The 16561-nt window shown below is 50.2% G+C and overlaps 1 protein-coding gene and 1 long non-coding RNA gene across 2 annotated transcripts in view; one reads left to right on the forward strand and one right to left on the reverse strand.

Moving 5' to 3' along the window:
• On the reverse strand, positions 1-7737 carry LOC118999837 (sialic acid-binding Ig-like lectin 5). Its single transcript, XM_037064583.1, has 9 exons — positions 7655-7737; positions 7173-7547; positions 6741-7019; positions 6526-6573; positions 5863-6117; positions 5494-5778; positions 2846-2945; positions 2419-2503; positions 1-943 (listed from the first exon to the last, which is right to left on the reverse strand). The coding sequence occupies exons 1-9, from the start codon at positions 7689-7691 to the stop codon at positions 764-766; spliced, it is 1644 nt and encodes a 547-aa protein (XP_036920478.1). The 5' UTR covers positions 7692-7737; the 3' UTR covers positions 1-763.
• Positions 6958-16561, forward strand: part of LOC118999859 (uncharacterized) — a 24314-nt gene continuing 14710 nt past the window's right edge. Inside the window, exons 1-3 of the long non-coding RNA XR_005069191.1 lie at positions 6958-7037; positions 14349-14360; positions 16058-16062. This is a non-coding gene — a long non-coding RNA (uncharacterized LOC118999859). The remainder of the gene's footprint in view (positions 7038-14348; positions 14361-16057; positions 16063-16561) is intronic.

Genomic DNA, 16561 nt, shown 5'->3' on the forward strand with positions numbered 1-16561 from the left:
TTTTTTCCCTCAATCTCTCATCTCTTGCTCTCTCTGGTTTGATTGGAAAATATTTCTAGAACGTCTTATACTTCTAGTTTGGAGATGATCAACCTGGAATCAATTCTTTTAGGAAATTTCCTTGAGCTTGCAACAGCAAAATAGCAAAATCAAAGCTTGTCATAACATTTTGTTTTCTCCTGAATAACATAAAGACTTTACCAGATCAAAATTCTATTTATACTTTCCTGAACTATGTTACAATAGTATGGCATTTCAATATTATATTTTATGTTTGACTCCTTTACACATCATCATTATCTTTCACAATAGTATTTGTTTCTTTTAGCTCACATATTTGCCACTTTCTCTTTTATTGAGAGAGAGAGGAAGTGGGGAAGGAGAGCGAGAGAGAAACCCTGATATGTTGTCCCACTTACTTATGCATTAATTGGTTGCTTCTTGTTTGTGCTTTGACTGGAGCTTGAACCTGAACCTTGGCATATTGGGATGATGCTCTAACCAAATGAGCTACCAGCCAGGGCAAAGATAAGGTCTTTAAAGAGATACTTCAGTTGAAGTTGAGGTTATTAAGTTGGGCCTTATCCACTATCTGTGGTATCTTTATCAGGAGAGGAGATCTGGACCAGAGAGGGAGGACCACGTGAAGACACAGAGAGAAGACGACCATCTGCAAGCCAAGGGGAGAAGCCTCAGAAGACACCAAGCCTGCGGACACGTTGATTGAAGACTTCTGGCCTCCAGAACTGTGAGCAGTAATTCCTCATTTGTGCATCTTGATCTCTGAGTACACGGTATCGGCACCTTCCTGTTCCTGAAGCTTCAGATTGTGAAATCTGACGAAGGCATAGTGGAGCCCCTGTTCCTCTTTTTGGATGGGCCTGGCACCATCAGGGGCGGGGTGAGCTGAAGGGCTATCTGTCAAGAACGGATGCTGATGCACCTGAGTGGAAAAAAGAGCAAGGACTCAAAGCTGCTCAAAGGTGTCCGGGAGAAAGCAGCCAAGGGCCAGGATGGGGTTGGGACAGGTGGAACTCTTCTCATTTACCTGTCCATTTATGTTAAAATGTTTAATAATTAAGATTGGCCAGTCCTTAGAGAGTGTTTGTATTGAGCACATTATCTTCTTTTAAGAAATGCTGGGAGAGGAAGCTATGATCATATTTACCTTACAAAAAAGTAAAACGAAGACTAAGAGAAATTAGACACACATCTATGTAAATGGGCCACTGAGCTACAAGGTCACTACCAGTCTTTTTAACAACAGTGTCTTCTTTTGTTCAGGTAGGTTATGATTTTCTAGGGGAGGCAGCTACTAAACAAATAGAAAACACATATGTTTCAAGTTCTAAATTGGGATGGAAGATATTTTAAAATGCAAAGCAGGGGCAAGGGTAGCATATCCTAGGAGACAGAGTGGAGACCCCCTCGCCCATGTTTACTCCCTGCCCACAACACTCTCAGGCTCCAGAAGCATGAACCAGAAACCCTTAAAGAGAAGCTATTTTTTAAAAAATAAAATATTGTCATTTGAGACAACATGGATAGTATCATGTTCAATGAAATAAGTTAGAGGGAAAGCGACAAAAACCATATGGTTTCACTCACGCATAATTATAAAACAAAGCAGCAAACAAAATGAACTTACAGACACAGCCAACAGAACGATGGTTACCAGAGGGCAAACGGGACTTCAGGGGAGGAGGAAGAGGGTAAAGGGGGCCAAACACGTGTTGATGAAAGAGACTAGACTTTGGGTGGCGAGCACACAATAGAGCATACAGATATTGTATTATAAAGCTGTATGCCTGAAATGTATATAATGTTATTAACCAATGTTATCCCAATAAACTTAACTTTGAAAAGAAAAAAAGCACCCTGGCTGGTGTGGCTCAATGGATTGAGTGCCAACTTGTGAACCAAAGGGTTGCCAGTCTGATTCCCAGTTGGGGCACAGGCCTGGGTTGCAAGCCAGGTCCCCAATAGGGGGCGCAGGAGAAGCAACCACACATTGATGTTTCTCTCCCTCTCTTTCTCCCTCCCTTCCCCTGTCTAAAAATAAAAATAAATAAAATCTTAAAAAAAAAGAAAAAAAACCAGATTGAAAACAAAAACTCACCAAACTGTACACCTGAGATACTTGCATTTTTTGCATGTGGACAAAAAAAAACAGAAAAATTCCAGGGTAGAAGATAATCTGACATATGAGGCTTGAATACCCCTCAACAAATCAATTGGACCACATGCAGATTCTACCAGAAGCAAGGGCATTAGAGCAGTTAAACGAGTGATTTAAACTAACCACTTGTGGGATTCCCGAAAATGCCGGACATGTAACATTGAAGTGTCTAAAAGCCCCTACGCAGGGCAGCATCCAAAAGGAATAATGATGAATGGGAGCTATGTCCTGTCACTCACCCTGGAGCCGGAGCTCACGGCTGGGTTCACGTCATTGTCCATTCTCTGCAGCTGCTGGGCTGCTTTTTCCCTGTGGGTCTTCACTCTAGGGAAACAACCCCGGGAATGTCAGCCTGGTTATTTGGGGTGTGGAGTAGGCAGACCACCCCTACTCCCTATGGAGAGCATGCAGTGAGGTGGGTGGAGGTGGGCCCTGTCTCCAGGGGCTTCCCTAACCCAAGGACTGGACCAGGAGTAGTTGGGAAAAACTACTTGGCCACACTTGGCCCATGATTATGGGCTGATTCATGCCAGTACTCAACCTCCCTTCCATGGCTCCTGGCTTTCTCACCAATCCAGGGTCCTCCAGCTCAGGTTTTGTGAGTTTAGAGACCTTAAACCCTCCCCACCCCACACCCCTCCCTCTGTCCCTGGACCTCACTCTCACCTGAGGATGAGACAAAGGCAGAGGGAGAGCAGAGCCAGGGCCATGATGCCAGCTCCCCCGACCATTCCCATGGCCCCACAGTCCCTGGGCTCTGGTTTACCTGCAGATAATTTGAGTTTCGTGTAAACCCCAACCCCAGTCCGCAGCATCCTCCACACTGGCTGCTTCTGTCTCTGTGTTCCATGAGCTCACTCCTCCTCCAGGACTCTGTCCTTCAGCTTTCTGTTGCTTTGTAGGCTCTGGACCCGCCCTTCCCTTCCCGGCTCCCTTTCCCTGACCTCAGGACTCAGGATCTTACACTTCCAGCCACTTCCGCCCAAGCCTTAAAATGCCTCTTCTCAAAGCTCCATCTCTCTGGGGCAGTTATGGCTTGAATTGTGTGCCCCCAACATCCCTATGTTGCAATCCTAACCCTCCAATACCCACCCCCGTTACCCCATACCTTGGTACGTAACCTTATTTGGAGACAGGGTCTTTTCAGAGGTAATAATGACAATGAGATTGCTAGGGCAGATCTGTAATCCAACATGCGTGATGTCCTCATAAAAATGCAGAATTTGCACGCACACAGACATGGGGAGGATGCCACATGAACAGAGATGGGAGTGATGCTTGTACAAGCCAAGGAACGCCAAAGACTGCCAGACAACCCCCAGAAGCTAGGGGAGACCAGCAACACACCCAGAACCCCAGAAGAAATCAACCCTGCTGAAGCCTTGACCTTGGACTTCCAGCCTCCAGAACTGTGAGACAATAAGCCTCCCTGTTTAAGCGTTTCAGTGAGAAGTATTTTGTTACACAGCCTCCTATTTCCTCAGGCATCACCCCCCGCCCCGCGACAGACCCCTGGCAGCAGCAGGACACTGGCGCTCTGGGCCCCGTGGACATCCCCAACCTGGCAGCTGAGTGTGAGGAGGGCGCTGAGCCCCGCGCAGGCTCAGGGAGCTGTTGGCTCAGGGAGCTGTTGGCCCAGGGCCCTGTGGAGCTGGAGGTGACTGTGTAGGAGGCTTTGCTGGGGTTCTCCTCCAGCAGCCCCACCCCCAGCCGCTAGGGCAGCAAGGGGATCGGCTGGACTCTGGAGGAGCAGCTGCAGCAGAGACTCCCCTCCTCCCAGGAGCAGGAGGGTCCTAGCAGCTGTGGGGCGGGGGGTGCGGGGAGCGAGGACTAGGGCCCCCCCAGTGTGGTAGGCAGTTAGACAGCCATGAGCACAGCGAAGAGAGGGCAGCCAGGCACAGAAGGTCACCAGGGCAGTGCCTAGCAACAGACCAAACTGGGAAAACAAGGACCTTGTCCCTAGGGAAACCTTTCCTTCCCTTGAACATCTTGTCATGCAGTTTGGACCCTCCTCTGATTCTGGCCTCCTCTCCCCGGCATGTTGCTAGTCACATGGGTTAGACCCCCTTAAAGGAGGAAGGAACAAAGTAGGCCAGAGAATAACCCTTAAGCATTGAGCTCCCAAGAGGACGAGGTTCCGACCCACATCAAATGCATTTAGGCCTCGGTTCTCTTTCCGCTCCGGGCCCAGAAAAGCAGCAGAAACAGACAAGGGATGCCAGGGCTGACTGAGGTCAGGACCAGCTGCACTGACTAATGACCCCCTGCCCTGGTGCCAACCAATCAGGAGAGACCGGGACCCTGGAAGGACACACCTGGAAAGTTGAGGCATATTCTATTGGGATCCTCCCCCAACCTCAGGTCTCCAGATACATATACCCTTAAGGCAGGGGTGTCAAACTCATTCTCACCGGGGGCCATGTCAGCCTCGCAGTTGCCTTCAAAGGGCCGAAATAACTTTAGGACTGTGTGACTGTAACTTTCTTAACTAGGAAGGAGTTGAAATTACGTTCAGCCCTTGGAAGGCAACCACGAGGCTGATGTGTCCCCCGGTGAAAATGAGTTTGACACCCTTGCCTTAAGACAAAGGACCCAACCTGGTCTCCCTCCTGGGAGCCAGGAGCACACCTACACCTTCCCCCCTCAAGCAGTTACTTTTATTCTTCTCTCCCCTAAGCTCCAAGGGCCCCTTCTTTTGCCTCTGTAACTTGTGTCCTCGGCCCATTTCTCCTATGGCTCACTTCTTCTACCTCTGTGACTTTCTAAATAAACTTTTATAGTGTGAGTCTTGGCTCTGAAATCTTTCTTAGCCAGAACTCCAGGACTGAGGTTGCCGAACCCAGGTCCAGTCTGGCCCCACTGGTGTAACAGCTGGTGCCATTCTTGCCGCTGCCAACACCAGGACCCAGCTGCTGGCCCCCCAGCGCCCCCCACCCCTCCATTCTCAGTGCACAGAGAGGCTCAGTGAGACAGGGAGGGAGCTGAGCAGGTCCTGAATATGGCAAATGAGTTCACCTTCATGCTCCATTTGTATCCGAGGCAGCTCCAGGACCCCAGGTGCTGAGGGCTGGGACTGGCTCAGAGCTTTTTTCCCCAGGGACCCGCTCAGCGTGAGCCCACCCACTCATAAAACTCAGTGTCCTGTCTTCCCACCTTCTTGCAGAACCGTCTGTAGGTTCTGTTCAGGCGAGGGGCTAGAGATGTCCCGTTCTAGTAAATCACCCACTTCCTGGTCTTAGCCGCTTTCTGCAGCTCCATCCTCCCTCTGCTCCCTTCCTTCCTCCCTCAGCCTCAGCCCCCAGCAGGCCCCTGACCTGGCAGCAGCAGGACACTGGCGCTGTGGGCCCCGTGGACATTCTCCGCCTCGCAGCTGAGTCTGAGGCCAGCGCTGAGCCCCGCGCGCAGGCTCAGGGAGCTGTTGGCCCAGGGCCCCTCAGAGCTGGAGGTGACCGTGTAGGAGGTATTGCTGGGATTCCACTCCAGCAGACCCTCCCCCAGCCGCCAGCGCAGCGAGGGGGCCGGCTGGGCTTGGGAGGAGCAGCTGCAGTTCAGATTCTCATCCTCCCAGGAGCAGGAGGGTCCCAGCAGCCGTGGGGGGTCTGTGGGGAGCGAGGAGGAGGGTCAGTGGTGCCTCTACGCTCCCAGGACCCAGGTGCCCTGCTCCCAGGCTTCCCCACACTCACAGACCACGGAGAGGCTGAGAGAGAGATTTGGGGAGCCCAGCGGGTGCTGAGCTTGGCAGGTGAACTCTCCTTCTTCCCCAGCCCCCACTCCAGACAGCTCCAGGATCCCGGTGCTGGAGATGGGGGCGGCGTTCATGGCTGGAAACCCCCGGAACCAGCTCAGCACTGCCGGGGGGTTGCTGTCAGCCACACACAGCAACCTCAGAGCCTCACCCTTCAGGGTGGGAAGGGATGTGGTTTGCAGAATCTTGAGGGCTTTGGAGGGAGAAGTGGAGAAAGAGATGGAACGAGAAAAGCTGGAGATGTCCCACACTAGGCTCCAGGGCTTGGCAGCATCCTGGCCTTGTCCCTTCAGGAAGGGCCCAGACAATCTCCCTCACGTCGCCCAGGCTGTCTGTCCAGCAGATGGGCGACAAACAAATGCAGTTATGGGCCAAAGAAGAGAAGGCAGAATCGGGAGGGTGTAAAACATCACAGAGAAGGCTGAAGCCAGAGGGGTGTGAGCTTCCTTTGCATTTGGCCACAGACTGATGTTGCAAGGAGGGTACCTTTCATCTGACCTCCATAGCTGGCTTCCCCTGTGTATTATTCCTCTTAGGAGCTCTGGGGCTCACCTAGACCCTGAGTCCATGCTAGCCCTGGGGAGCAGAGGTCTTTTCTCACCTGTGCTGTTTCCTTGGATGATGTGGGTGGCCATGTTCTTTGGAGCATCTGGGACAGAAGAATGTTGCAGCCTCAACATCCGTGGTGACAGGAATGTAGGCACTGGGCCCTTCCCCACCCCTCAGGAGCCATGGAAACAGGTGTGTGTGTGTGGGGGGGTCCCTTCCTCTTGGTCTACCAGGACCCCAATTTCAAACCCCTGGCCCAGCACTCACAGGTGATGTTGAGCTGGATGGTTGTTTCCACAGTGACACCTGCTGCAGGGAACTGCACCTGACAGGTGAGGTTGGTTCCATGGTCCTGGGGCCCCGGGGTGAGCGTGAGCATAGAGGACAGGCGGGTCCTGGGGCCCAGGGAGGTTTGAGCAGCTGACGTCCAGGAGAAGAGGGGGGGCGTGCCCCGCTCACAGGCCCAGGGCACAGAGCAGGTCAGGTTCATGGGGCGGCCAGACCTCAGGGTCCCCGGGATGAGGACGTCAGGTGTTTGGTTGAGGACTGGAGAGAAGAGAGGAGGTTAGAGCCCCTTGGCCTGCTGTCAGCCTGCCCCAGGGTCTTGTTTCCACTGTCCCCACCCCACCCCCAGGGGCCTTCACTTCTGTCTTTCTGGTACCCCACCCCCTGCAGCTTTTCCTTGGGCCACTTTCATACCCGTCACTTTCAGAAAGAGCATCTCATCTGTAAAGGAGTATGTACTCTGGAAGTAATTTTCTATTCGGAAGAAGTAGAGCCCACTGTCCCTCCTGTTGACATCTCTGATGCTCAGGGAGCAGTTGTTGGGCAGGGGGTTCTTGGGGAGGAAGAACCGGCCCTGGATCCTCTCCAGCACCTTCTGTCCAGGTTTGTTTGTGGCCACTAGAAGATCGCGGTTCATAGTCATTTCTTTTTTAAACCAAAACATGTGATGGGTTGTAGAGATCATCCAGGAATGGGAAAATTGGCATGGCACTATGATACACAGGCCCTCCTGCACTGTTACCAACTTTTGTACTTTCAGCCAGGAGCTCGAACCCTGAGCCAGGGGCCCTGGAGAGAGAGAGACAGACAGAGAGAGAGAGAGAGAGAGAGAAACTCAGCCTGGAGCTTCAGGACCTCCTCCCGCATGGGTTCCCTCTGCCCCTCAGCCCACTCACCTCCCCAAAGCATGAGCAACAGCAGCCTCAGCAGCATCCCCTCCTCATGCCTGGAGGCAGTCCACCTTCGGTAGCCCCGTCTGAAAGAGAATGGAAAGATGCAGATAAGGGAGGGCAGAAAAAGCTTAGACCGGAAGCGTGTGGTGAGAACAAAAAGTCACAAGCGTGTGGTGAGAACAAAAAGTCACAAGGCCAGAAGAGGGAACTTCTTCCAGCACCGTTTCTGCGTGTGGCAAGTGAACCCTCGGGCTCGGGGGAGGCGAGAGACTAGCCTAGCTAAAGCAGCAAGGGAGGAGGAGAGCCCCCAAGGCCTGGGGTCAGGCATACTGGTCTGCACCAGAGAAGCAGGTCTCACCTGGCCAGGTGCCTGACATCCATGGCCTTGGGGCCCACATGGAGGCGGCCTGCTAGGGATGAGTCTCAGAGTGGCCTATATGGGCACCAGCAGCAGAGAAGGCAGCAGAAGAGGCAACAGAAACACCACACACCTTCCCTCATTTCATTCATTCATTCATTCATTCATTCATTCATTCATTCATTAGCAAACGAACAAAAAAGATTTGAATCAGTCCTGATCTTCCACTAGTTTAAGCAGTGAGAGAAGACAGACACGTAGGGGGTTACAGCTTTATCAGGAGGCAATGGGGAGCCACGGAAGGCTATTAAACAAGAAAGGGGCAGGGCTGTATAGGGACCAGCATGGTCCCTCTGAGGCCAGTGTAGGGGAAGACCTAGAAGGGAGAGGTGGGCGGACCAGGCGCCAGAGAGGAGACGCTTGTGGGTTGTGATTGTTCAGGGAGGGGAGGACACACCTGCATGGTGATGGAGGAAAGATTCGAGATGGGAGGCCCTGTGAGGAAGTGAAATTTGAAGGAAGATGTGGTGAGTGGGGCAGGTAGGCGTCTCAAGTGACCCTCAGAGCCCAGGGATGGAGGATGGAGGTGCTGTCACCAAAAGCACAGTAAACATGCAGGGCTGGGCTGGGAAGAAAGTTGTAGGAAGACAGCAGAGTTGGCCCCTGGGGTTCTTTCCTGGGGACCTTTCCTGGGGACATCTCTAGATGGGATACCCTCTGTATCCCATCCAGAGACCACACCCTATATTGAGAGACAAATGTCACATAATCCCTCTCTGTTGTGAAGTATTCCCACTCCCCTGAATCTCAGAGAGCAACTGTGGGCCTGTAGGTCCCCACAGAGGTGGGAATTGGCCTCAGGTTCTCTGTCCCCAGTTCTGACAGTGCCTGTGACCAGACCAGAGGGGAATGATGCTGGCGTCTGCTGGCCACCATCTGGGATGCGAAGGTGGATTTCAAGTGGGCTAATGCTCGTCCAGAAAAAGCATGGGTTGGGCTGGAGAATAGGACCGGAGGCACAGGCCAGCCCCCCGTTGCTCTCACAGACTGAAGGTCACATGTTCACACACCTGCACTGTCCTCTGGGGCCCCCCTGACCGACAGAGTCTCTGAGAGCAGCCTTGCCCGGAAACTTCTTCTGCACACCTGCTGCCCTCACAGCTGTGGCTGCGGCAGCATCCACATCTCTGGGCTGCAAAGAATAGTCTAGATTCCGTTGGCACCATCGGATGAGCTTGAAGGTGAGGGCAACTGCAGGATGGAAAGAGAACTGGGGAGACTCTTTTGGATGGAAAGTGTGGTCTCTGCCCCAAAATTCTCCCTTCAACAGGAACACCCCTCTCTCTCAGGCCACTGCAGGGGAAGTGAAAGCTGAGCTCGTCTCCCCCTGGACCTCAGCAGGTGGATGCTTCCTTCCTTCTGAACCCTGAAACCCTGCCCCTACTTCCCTGTAGAGAGATGTGGAGTTTGAGGGTCTATTTTCTCCAGATGCTTTCCTGGAGCCATAGGTACAGAGGACTGAGATTCCAAGACTCTCCTGGGACCAAATCCTCTCTGTCTAGGACCCATCCTGAGGCTGGAGCACCCTGGACAGCCACAGGAAGCACTGGGTGAACTCTCAAATCCATCTCCCTAGGGAGTCTATGGACAGGGTCTAGGACTGAGCCTGGGACCCTCACTGCAGTGCCAGTCTTGGGTGGGTGGTTTGGGTTCAGGGGGAGATCACAGATGACTGGATGTCATCCCTCCTCACAGTTCCTGTGAGCCCAGCACATATAAGTACAAAATATCCCGACTTGTTTTCTCCACAGCTTCTCCGGCCTCCATAATCCCTCCTCACCATGGGTGAGGGAAGGTGGTCAAACCAAAAAAATTTGACCACCTGCCTTCCCTTTCCTAATCACGTCGTTTCTGCAGTCACCCATTTCTCAGGTTACACCTCTGAGCTTTCCCAGTCTAATCAAGGTCCCTCATATGCCTCCACATTGCATATCTTCCATCACCTCCAAGACAAGGCCTCCATCCACCTCCTGATAGTTCTTTTCTTCATCATTCTCTGGGCAATAAGGTGCATTTAAAAAAATCTTTTAGGATTTGGCACAGAGCTAGGGGTAGTAACAGACAGTAAGGGACCACGTGCTCCTGTTCTCTGTCTTCCAGATCTCTACGTAGGCACCAGCCAGAGATGGAGCAAGAGAAAGAGGAGAGGAAAAGAGGGGAGTGGGTGAGGGAGAAGAAGAGGAAGAGAGAGAGAGAGCAAGAGACAGAGAGAGAGAATCAGCATGTCGGAGAGAGATGCCCTTCCTGTCTATGATGTACAGGAGTACAGGAGAAGTACAGGAGGAGGGGATGGGGATTTATCCCAGAGAAGGAGGGATACTGAAGAGATTAGGGGTGGAGTCTGCCCTAAGCATCAAGAAACCAAGGGTATGGGAACAGTCCCTCTCTAGCTGAGTATAGGACCCTGTCCCCTAGGGTGGCAATAATAGAGGAGAGGGGTATGAGAACTATATAGAATAATTAAAATTAAAGAAAGTTAAGTCAGGGGCCTGCCTCGTGCCGCCTGAAGTGGAACACGGCTTCCTCCAACGAGCCTCTAGAACAAGAAAATTCCTGCAGAGCTGGATTAATAGTTGCTCGCCCATGCCTTAGCACTTACCCATACTGTAAAGGAAAAATGGAGCACAAAAGGCATCTTGCAAACGACAAAGTTAATCCCAACTCTCCCCCACACACTCTAGTTCCCCATACCAGCAATTCTCCATAGAAACTACAAACAGATACAACCTCCAACTCTAGAAATGGTTGATGTCTCTCTTCTTGCTTTTGTGAGAAGAGTCCACCACTCTGTCTCTAGGTGGCTTTTTTTTTGCTTATTCTCTCTGATCAAAATACTGACTTCCTCTTTAAAACTCTATGCTGGCTCGCACCTTGCATTATTTCCTGCAAAACCAAGAACCCTCTCAGCTGGGGGCTGGAGTCCCTACTCGCCCCTTGACGTCAGCAAGGTGTCTGAGAAGGAGCTTATCCTGATTATCATCGGTCCCCAAGCCTCTCCCAATTCTCCTACTGGAGTTTTACCATGGGGGGCGGTGGAGGGCGCTCTTTTTTTCCCCCCAAGACACAGCTCTCCAAATGGGAGCTGGCGCTGTCCTTGGTACTGAAGTAGGATAGGGACCAGAGTTAAAGAAAATGAGTTAGAATTCAAGACTTACAAACTCAACTACATAACATTTGGAGGCAAATCCAAACCAAACTAAGTTAGAAGAAAATAATAAACTTGGCAAGGAAATTCATAATTATATTACAGCCGATGATTTTATTTCCCAACATCACAAGAATTTATTCAAATCCTTAAAAAAATATCATCTAAGCTAATCACGATGAAAAAAATGATATGAACCGTCATTTCATAGAATGGCAGAAAAGGGTAGGATGAAAATACTAGTGACTATGGAACCTATTATAAAATGCTCACCGTCGTTCTTAACAAGAGGAATGCGAGTTAAAGCTATAGTGAGGTAAAGTTTTCATCGGTAAGAATGCAACGATCACAGTGATCGCTAACGCCCTCTGCTGTTGAGGTTGGAGAGAAGCAGAGAGGCTGACGCTGCAGGGAAGTGGGGTGCAAATGGGTACAACCTCTTGGAGAGCCATTGGCCATGTCTATCAAAATTAGAAATGTATGGGTCCTTTTATTGAGTAATTCAAACTTATACAGATACAAAATAGATGTACAACGTTATTCATTGTAGCGTCATTTATAAGTAACCAAAGTTTTTATTTCCTAATCAGTATGCCTTAGTTTAAAGTGTAATACATATATACAGTGGAATGCTTTGCAGTTGTACAAAAAAAAAAAAAAAGAATGAAGCTCTTCATCTACTAACATGGAAGGATCCCCACGAATAACTGTTAATTTAAAAATGGGATACAGCCCTGGCTGGTGTGGCTTAGTAGATTGAGCTCTGGACTGCGAAGCAAGGGGACACTGGTTCAATTCCCAGTCAGGGCACATGCCTGAGTTGTGGGCCAGGTCCCCAGTAGGGGGTGCTCAAGAGGCAACCACACATTGATGTTTCTCTCCCTTTCTTTCTCCTTCCCTTCCCCTCTCTAAAAAACCAAATAAAATCTTTTTAAAAAATAAAAATAAGATACAGATCAATGTGTCTAGGATGCTTGTCTCAAAGAATGCTCATACATACACAAAAATGCTCACATAAAATCTACATTTATATCTACACATACAGATAGATATGTAAGTATCCTTATATATGCACAAGACTCTCTGGATGAACACATCAGATACAGTTTAGAATGGGTGACTCGCATGAAGAAAACTAGGAATCTGGGACAGGGAGCAGAGGTGGGAGAGGTACTTTCTACTACACCCTCTTTTAAACCCTTTGAATATATGGAACTATACAAATAAACTGCCTGGGGAAAATAATTATATTGAAAGTATTGAAAACTAAAGAGGCTGGGTGAGGAGAACGGATAAGGAGGCGATACCCAATGCTTGAATTTGGCGCTTGGGGAGGGAGCTGAGAAGTTGAAGTCAGCTACCAAAACAAAAGATTCCTCCAAGTGGCTCAGAGGAGTGAGGGTGGAAAGTCCCTATAAGATTGGAGAAGAAGGTCTTTGTCATGGTGGTGAGAAGCGGAACTGATAACAGTAGATGGAGGAGGTAGGGAGCATTCTAGCACCTGTACTTTGCATTTCTTATCTCAGCCCTCCTACTATGCAAACCACAGTAAGACTTGGAGTCTGTTCTGAGGTGCAACAGACACCTTGTCCCTCCATCAGAGAGCCCTGCAGAGGAAGAGTTTTCTCCTTCCTGTATTGTTTTCACAGAGGACACCCGTGGTCAGGTTGTGCGGAGCATCTGAATTCAGAAGACAACATGCCCTTCTGAAGTTTTGAGGTTAGTTTCAGTTTTAGCATCCTCTTGGTCCCCCTCTGCTGTCCAAAATCCAGGACTCATCTCCAAGTGCCCCAGGCCCTGACTCTTTGCCACTACCCACAATGACCCACATGCCATGGTCCAGACTCACAGAAGACACTGAGTGAAATGGTTATTTCTGTGGTCACATGAGACCTTAGTAAGGCACCTGGCAGGGGACGTGGCTGTCATGGTGCCAAGGGCCATGGGATGGTTGGCTGCCAAAACAGCACCAGGTGTTAGGCCTTAGCTCAGCAACCTCCATTCTTGAGTTCTGGCTAAGAGAAGAATTCAGAGCCAAGACTCAAGTTCTAAGAAAAAGTTTATTTAGGGAGACACAGTGGCAGAAGAAGTGAGCTGTAGAAGAAATGGGTTCAGGAGACAAGTTACAGGTGCAAAAGCAGGGGCCCTTGGAGCTTAGGAGAAAGAAAGGCAAAGAAATGCACCTGGGGGAGGGAGAAGAGAAAAGGGGAAAAGTCTGGGGGGGGGGTGTGCTCAGGGAGAGACTGGGAAGCCCAAGGAAAGAAGAGGGTGGGGAAAGGCACAGGGGTGCTTCATACAGAGAGCCATGCTGGGTTTTCCGTCCTGAAGACACTTCTCTTGAGGCCTCAGGAAAGGATCTCAGTGAATGCATTGGTCCTGAAGCCAGCCATGGTATTGCTGCTTTTCTGGGCCTGAAGCTGACATGCAGCTGAAACCTGGACATTTTCTGTGGGGTTGTTAAGCGAGTGGTCACGCGAGGGCTTGTGCTGTTGCCCGTGGCTAGGGACCCAGGGGCTTTCCACCCTGGTGACCCTTTGCACCTGGGCTGTATTTCCAACTCTGCTCATGCCTGTCTACAGGACAGTGGTGATCTCTGATGAGTGAACTGTCCCAGAACCCAGGCAGATATGTTCAGAAGAAGGTGAGGGACTTCCTCCAATCACAGGGTGCTGGCATGGAGCAAATTAGGGCCCCAGGATGGCCAGACTCCAGAGGTGCTGAGAGGTGAATGTCAGGTGTCTAGATGAGGGCTGGGAAGGATAGAGAAAGAAACCCAAGACATGGAGAGGGGATTTCAGGGTGTGACTCTGGAAGTGGCCTCTGCATCAGCCCCAAAGATACCACCCCTCTGAGCCTCAGGCTCCTGGGCACATCTACTCTCACTCTGATCCCCACTCCTGCGCTCTGAGTCGGGGCCCAGCCCAACAGTCACATTCAGAAAGAGACCTGAAACTGAACTTCACAACAGGCCCCCTTGTGGCAGGAAAGTTAGAAAAGGGAACAAAGGCCTCCCGGCCCTACCCCACCCCTTTTCCGTCTTGGCTTGGACGTTGGAGAAGGGACTTTCACTGGCCACCTGTTCCCCCCTTCTTCCTCTGCAATTTCCTGTAATTGAGGGGACCAAAAAGAAGAAGAAGAAGGAAGAGGTGGAGGAGGAAGAAGAGGTGGAGGAAGAGGCAGAAGAAGAAAGAAACAAAGAAATGGAAGGAAGGAAAGGGAATGAATGAAGGGAAGAAAAAAGAAGGAGAAAGAAATTGCTACCCAGAGAGGAGGGACAAGGATGAGCCATGTCAGCAGTCCCAGTGTCAGAAGCCGGGAGCCACCCTATTCGACCCCCTGGCCCATGTTTAATCAAAACTTCGATCCAGACCCTACTGGGGCATCCTGTTCTCTGAGGTCGCACCTTCTCACTTCTTGAGTGAGTAGTATCGCTTTAATAAATTTGCTGTGCTTTGCTAAATCCTTCTGTCACACTCTCTAATCCCTTCTTGAGTCATGACAAAACCCAGACTCCAGTATTACGCTGAAGCCTCCCTTGGTCTCCCCAAGTATCCCCCAGCTCCACTTTCTCCAACAGAAATAAATACACCCTGCCATCTTTCCTGTTGGCATCTCTGATGTTCAGGGAGCAGTTATAAGTCTGGGAGTTACTGAAGATATGGAAGCTGCCCAGGGTTTTCTCTTACAGCTTTTGACCTGGTTTGTTTATTTGAGGGTCCTGATGTATATTGACCCCTTCCAGGGACCAGAAGATAGAGGGTGGGTCCAAGTGATTCCATCGTTTGGGGGGTAGTGGGAAAAGGTACAGGGCACCAGGACATGCAAGCTCTCCTGCACAGTGACCGGCCCTGGCATCTGAAGCTCGTACCCTCCATGCTTCTCCAGGGACACTGTGGAGAGCCCTACATTTAGCTCGGACATTGAGCTGAAGCTTCCCCCCACCCTTCTGTGCCCTGGCCCACTCAACTTCCCATTGCAAGGACAGTGGTAGAGTAGGGGTGACATCTCGGAGACTGGAGGGCCTCTTCAGAACCCCTTCACACCATCTGATCAGCACTTCCTGGCACATATCTGGCATCTATTTCTAACCCTTTGCCTCAAATCCTCTCTCCAACAGGAATCCCTCAAACCACTGCAGGGGGAGCAGAGGTTAAGCCTAATTCACCCCGAGGATACTTCAGAAGTGGGCTTTCTGAAAGTGACACTTTCACTTCCCCCCACACAGACCCCACCACCTTTTGCCCCTGGAAATCCTTCTCTACCTTCCCTCAGGAGAACCAGAAATTTGAGTCATTCTTGCTCCATGCAGGATATTCACTTGGGACCAAACAGTCCCATGCCATACTCAGCCTCAGCCCAGGTCTGAGGCATGTATGGAGCCTTGTGAAGCACTGGACATATAACTCCCAAACTCCTCTTGTTCCTGTGTCCAGTGCTTCAAAACAAAGGCCAGTATTTAATAGATCAGAATTTGGAATGTCATGTAAGAATCATCCAAACATGAAAGAAATTTTTTTGTTTATTTAAGCCAAATTGACAACAATTTCTGGGAAGCAATAGCTCAATGGACTGAGGAAATGCTCCAGAGAATGGCAGTTTTGCAGTTGTTTTATTACAATCAAAGGAGGGGGCATAATTTGGGTTACATGAAATCCATTGGTGGTAGACTAGGGAGGTAGGAGGAAGCAAAGGAGGGAAATCTCTGAGATTGGATTAAGAGTAAAATAAAGAGACACCTGTCTGGTGTGGCTCAGTGGATCGAGTGATGGCCTGTGAACCAAAGGGTCGTTGGTTCGATTCCTAGCCAGAGTATATGCCTGGGTTGTGGGCCAGGTCCCAGTAGGGGGTGTGTGAGAGGCAACCTCACACTGACGTTTCTCTCCCTCTCTTTCTCTCTACCTTCCCCTCTCTCTAAAAATAAATAAATAAACAAATAAATAAATAATCTTAAAAAAAGAGACAAATACTTCCTTCATATTTGTGGGTATAGGATAGTTAACAATTAACATTCGCAGCACAGAGAGTTGGTGTTTGGGCAGCAGGAGAACAATGAGGGGTTCAAGGTCTCTTGCCCTGGTGGGAGATTGTGCTCTGAGGGGAATGGGAAAAGGGGTCTTGCATTTCAAAGGTATGTTATCATAGCTGCAAAAAGACAATAGACAAGCTCACTTAAGGTAAAGATTGACCTATGCCAAAAAAGATATCAACATAGGACATGACTACCCACCATGACTTGCTTTTAGATAACAAGTTTTATTTTTAAACCATCCTACGTGGTTACTTTAGACCCCTGAGCTTGTAAGGCTGGTCTCAGGGAGACCATGCTGGTCTCCCCTGAGCTTGCCAG

The sequence above is a fragment of the Sturnira hondurensis genome, unplaced genomic scaffold (genome assembly GCF_014824575.4).
Source record: "Sturnira hondurensis isolate 20B ecotype Veracruz unplaced genomic scaffold, ASM1482457v3 Scaffold0015508, whole genome shotgun sequence".
Taxonomy (NCBI): domain Eukaryota; kingdom Metazoa; phylum Chordata; class Mammalia; order Chiroptera; family Phyllostomidae; genus Sturnira; species Sturnira hondurensis.